This window comes from Papaver somniferum, chromosome 11 (genome assembly GCF_003573695.1).
Source record: "Papaver somniferum cultivar HN1 chromosome 11, ASM357369v1, whole genome shotgun sequence".
NCBI lineage: Eukaryota > Viridiplantae > Streptophyta > Magnoliopsida > Ranunculales > Papaveraceae > Papaver > Papaver somniferum.
The window spans coordinates 25894167-25898942 of NC_039368.1; the positions used below are offsets into that span (position 1 = coordinate 25894167).

Below are 4776 nucleotides of genomic sequence, written 5' to 3' on the forward strand. Positions count from 1 at the left end.
TAAACATCAACGGTCCAAGAATTTTCAAAATTATGCTTAAAAGTGCTATGTTCTGTCCAAGTGACACTCCGTTAACACTAATATGATCTAACACACTCATTCGGTGAAACATGGTTTTGGTATGGAATTTACTATTTGCAAAACGTAGCATACACACTTTTGGTGCATAGAAACCACCGTTGAATTATTCGTTGAATTATTCGCCTAGGATGACCTATGCGCATGGCTCAGCCGCAGACTTCGCTCCACTTTAATTTATTAGTTTTAGAGAATATCTAGCGGTTATCAAGACCGTACATTTTGGGATATTGCATTTTCAACCAAATATAGATACGCAGCTTTTTGTTGATAAACATTACTACTATTTAGGGTTGGTTCCAATAGTTCAGTTTGTAGCCAAAACAGCTCCAAAATCTGAAATTTTCACCAGTTTCTTCTTCTCAAAAGGCTTAAACAGTTAAAAGTGGGTGATCAACCAAACAAAATTAAGGTAAAGTATGAACTTTTCTTTTGATTTATTTAATTTTAACACAAATTTTAACAGTATTGCTATTTTGCTGAACTATATTACTCACTTATGTTTATGATGATGGAAAAAGATTTACTCAAATGTTAGATGCTTTTTACAGATTTGTTAGTAAATTTTGATGATTTGTTAGTTGAATTAAACTTAATTGGCTTATAGAAATTATTCATGAAACTGGGTGTTGTTGCTTTTGCATTATGTCTCAGGACAGAAGATATGGATCAGTACCCAGTGAAATGCAAAAACATGTGTGATTATGCTAGTTTAAAGGCTATTAACACATTAATCAAGGAAGATAGGTTCCTCCTTGTTCGAAACGTGATTACTGTGAAGACTCCATTTGGAGAATTACTAAAGCTGGATCATAAAACAAGTATTCAAAAATTTCTTTCCCTTAATGCTATCAAGGCATGGAATGGTGAAAAGCTTGTTATTGGAGACCAGGAGTATGAAATTGATTCGGAGTTGGTCAAAAAATCTTTAAGTTTGTCTATTGATGGAACAAAAATTATAAAGCCTAATAGGGATGAGAATCATGTTCCCATCTTCATCAAACATGCAATGCCACAAATGTGCAAGGATAGAAATAGAAAGAAGTTTAATAAACATGTGGTTGCTGTATTTCGGTTCGAAGGATGACGCCGGGGTAATTGGTGAATTTGATGAGATCGTTAAGCTGAGTAAACTTTATGTTGCTCTGATATTCTCAGCACTGCTATTTCCGAGAAGTAAGCGTATTCCGTTTGAGTATTTGTATTTGTTAGATGATTCTCACTTTGACGACTTAAAGTCTTACAGATTTTTGATATAGAGGTAGCAAAGTTTCAGAGGGACGGCATTCAAACAGCCAAGAATGCAAAAACTAGATCTGCAAGTGTGAGCGGCTGTTTGCACATCATTGAGTGTTTATACTCTCAAGAGAAACTTTCCATGACTCCTATTCAGAATAAACGTGAACGATAGAAGGAAAACGATGTAGAGCTAAATGAGTCCACAGCAGAGACAGATGCTCCATTGTCGTTAAAAAGACCAAGGAGTAATAAACTTCTCTGAAGAGTATCGTCTCAAAAAGGAGCCACGGCCAGAGGATCCTGAGACAGAGGTTATTGACATTGAGGATAGCAGTAGTGAAGAGGATGTTAATGAAGAAGAAGTAACTGACGATGAAGTGCAGTCCAAAGAGGTGCCTAAGCCTTTTATGACATTGAAAAGACAGACGGATGATGAAGTTCAGTCCAAAGAGGTACCTAAGCCTTTTATGACACTGAAAAGAGAGACTATCGACAAAGTAACATCATCATTTGAGTATATGGGTCCTGGTCAACCATTTGTAGGACGGCATAGCAGTGATTGTGTGGTTCTAAATGATGGAAAATGTGAAAATGTAGGAGGCTTCAGTGTTCTTAAATCACATGCAGGGTTCTATGAGAAAATATGGATGAAATATGGCCATATCGCTTCGAACAAAGTTCTAAAAGATTCGTATGCCCAAGTACCGGTTGTCTCAGGAATAATGGATACTATTGTTCATATGCATTATTGTCGTTTTCCTGAGCTGACTTCCAGGATTATTGAGCGCTGGGAGGATAACATAAAGAACGCTGAGAAACTTGAATTCAACATTGGGTGGGTTCGTGACTGGTTAGAGTATGTCAAAAAAGTTTTTTCTGGAAAGGAAAAGCTTGCGGCTGCATTTATCCAGCAGGACGAATTACTGCAGGCAGAAAAGAAAAAGTCTGTAGAAGCAAAGAATGCGTATGAGGAGGCAGAAAAGAGTATTGTTGCTTTGGAAACAAAAATGAGTCTCTTGATCAGGGAAAAGCAAGAGTATGAAGAGAAAGATAGTCATTTACTCTCCCTAGAGTGGTTGCAGTAATTTGATGAGCATAGATGGTGGTATTTTGGTTGAATTAGACTTTTTGGATTGTTCAAAAAAAATAAAAAAAATCTGTTATCTGGAGACAGAAACACATAATTTCTGATCATTCAAATGTCAAAAAAAAACTTCTGTTCTAATCTAAGAAAAAAAGTCAAGAACTTCAATGAAAAACAGAGATGGAAAAGTTAATGACTAATGCAAAAGACATTCACAATCACCACTAAAGCAACCCCTCGAACAGTAGACTCTTACCTTTCCTTAGGAAAATTTCCACGTCTGCTAGTACAGTACTCTCTAAAACGGCCTTTTTCTCTTGTGCCCTCACCAATTCATCTTTAGCTGCGAGCAGCCCCGCCTGCAACTTCTGTACTTCATCATCTGCTCTGGCCACCCTCGCTTTTGCATCCAATAAAGATTGATGGTGCTCCTCTAGTTCAATTTCAAGCTTTTGCACCCCATGGAAGTCTTTTTTCACCTCCTCGTGGCGCTCTCTGAGCCACTCCACTTGGAAATCCAAACTTTCAGCCAACTTTAGTTTCTCCTCCCACGTGTTAATTATTTCTGTAGACAGCTCGTGTAGATGGAATTGATGCATCTCTTCAATGGATTTCATAATTTCGGAAACAATCAGTACTTGGGCAACATAAGAGGCTGACAGAATCTTGCTTGAAGCAATATGATCATATTTTACCCAGATCAGTTGTTTTTTTTTTGAACAAAGAAACAGGGGATTCATATTGATAAAAGCTCTAAAGAGCAAATACAGACCCCGAAAATAACTGACGTACCGAACAAATGACACCGTACTAATGACCCATATCGTAAAATTTTTAGCGAACAACAATTGCACATCCCCATGGCATATTAATGAGGGCAACTGAAATCCACACGGGAACCCAATACAAAAGATCGTACGATACATCAAACATCAGTCTCTAAAGGTATCACTAACAAGACCCAACCGTCGAGAACAAAGAAACGGTAGAAAGAAAAACGTCAACAATGTCTTCATATGTGTCATCCATTTGGCTGTGTCTCCCTTCTTCAAACAACTGACCAGCTCTTTGACTCATAAGCAAGGACACTGTTTCACCTGACTGTGTTGCTGGTTTAGGGTCTGTAGACTCATTTATAGTTGGTGCGGCATCTTCAACCCGTGGAGATGGCTTTACCACTTGCTTCTCTACTTTTACTTCTGCCGAGGGTTTAACTACTCCCATTCTCTCAGGTTCATTTCTTTTCCCTTCCTGTTCGGTTTGTGTCTCTGGCACTGGCACTGACTGCGTGACTGATGGGAAGGTGTGACCACAAACAGTAACCTCTGCTTCAACTACACAAGTATCATTTACGAGATACCACTAAGAGGCATGATCGATGAATAACCGCATTTAGTTTTTTTTTTTGCAGTAAATTGGTGGTCTGTGTATAATACAATATGCAGGAGGTTAAAGTTATCATTAGATTACAAGAGCAGTGATACAAAACTACCAAATACACAAATATTTCTTGAAACACAAAGAGACCAATTTGGCATAATAAACATATAGCTCTGGTTGTAACAATATTCACTGTTTAGGTCTACTAAGCAGAAATATCTTATCAGATTTACAAATTATGTTTGGGTGCTACAGCGACAAAAGCCTAAGTACTACCATAAACTAAAGCTAGCCTTTTCAAAAACTTATCATAACCGATGTTTGGTCAATATCTCAGAGATGCATCATTTTTTAGTATTCTTTTTTTTGTAAACAACCCCAGAACTTTCAGACCTTTCCAAGGAACGATACCCTTGGCCACAAAATTAGACAAATACAAGCATAACCCACAAAGAGGATACCTTTTCTCACTGTGTCCTTGTTATGGATTTGATTGACGATTGCCAAACTGAACTGTGCATGCCTACTCCACCCATATGGCAAATTACCCCAGTCCACAGCAACAAGGTCTATCTTGTGATTTAAAGGCAAATTTTGTGTCATTATATAGCAAATTTTAATTTGGCGGAAATTTGCATGACAAATTTTGGGCCGTAATAAAAAGTCACGCGAATCGTGATGTATATTGGAACGCAATGGTCGCAATATGGCAAATATTGAGCCACTTGGAAAATTTTGACCCCGATGTGAGCTTAGTCTATGTTGATTGGGTTCCTCCTACATGTGAACTTATTAGTGATGTGGCATCTAGTGGAATGGACACTGCAGGAGTGGGAGGTGTTATTAGATGTGATTCATGTGAAGGTTGTGGCTCGCACTATGCCATACGATGATAAAACTTTGTAAGAGCGAGAGCCAGATCCATGCTTGTATCTGAAATGTATAAATCAACTAGTCAGCATGATTCTGCAAGATTAACGAAGGAAGCAACAATA

At 37.9% G+C, this 4776-nt stretch overlaps 1 protein-coding gene across 2 annotated transcripts; it reads left to right on the top strand.

Annotated features, from left to right (window-relative positions):
* Positions 1 to 341: 341 nt before the first annotated feature.
* Positions 342 to 2573, top strand: LOC113323475. Of its 2 annotated transcripts, none has more exons than XM_026571791.1 (2): positions 342 to 490; positions 733 to 2573. In XM_026571791.1, the coding sequence occupies exon 2, from the start codon at positions 1725 to 1727 to the stop codon at positions 2400 to 2402; it is 678 nt and encodes a 225-aa protein (XP_026427576.1). In that variant the 5' UTR covers positions 342 to 490; positions 733 to 1724; the 3' UTR covers positions 2403 to 2573. The 2 variants fall into 2 exon arrangements, with proteins under 2 accessions (XP_026427576.1, XP_026427577.1); XM_026571792.1 differs by having other exon boundaries at positions 738 to 2573.
* Positions 2574 to 4776: the final 2203 nt, after the last annotated feature.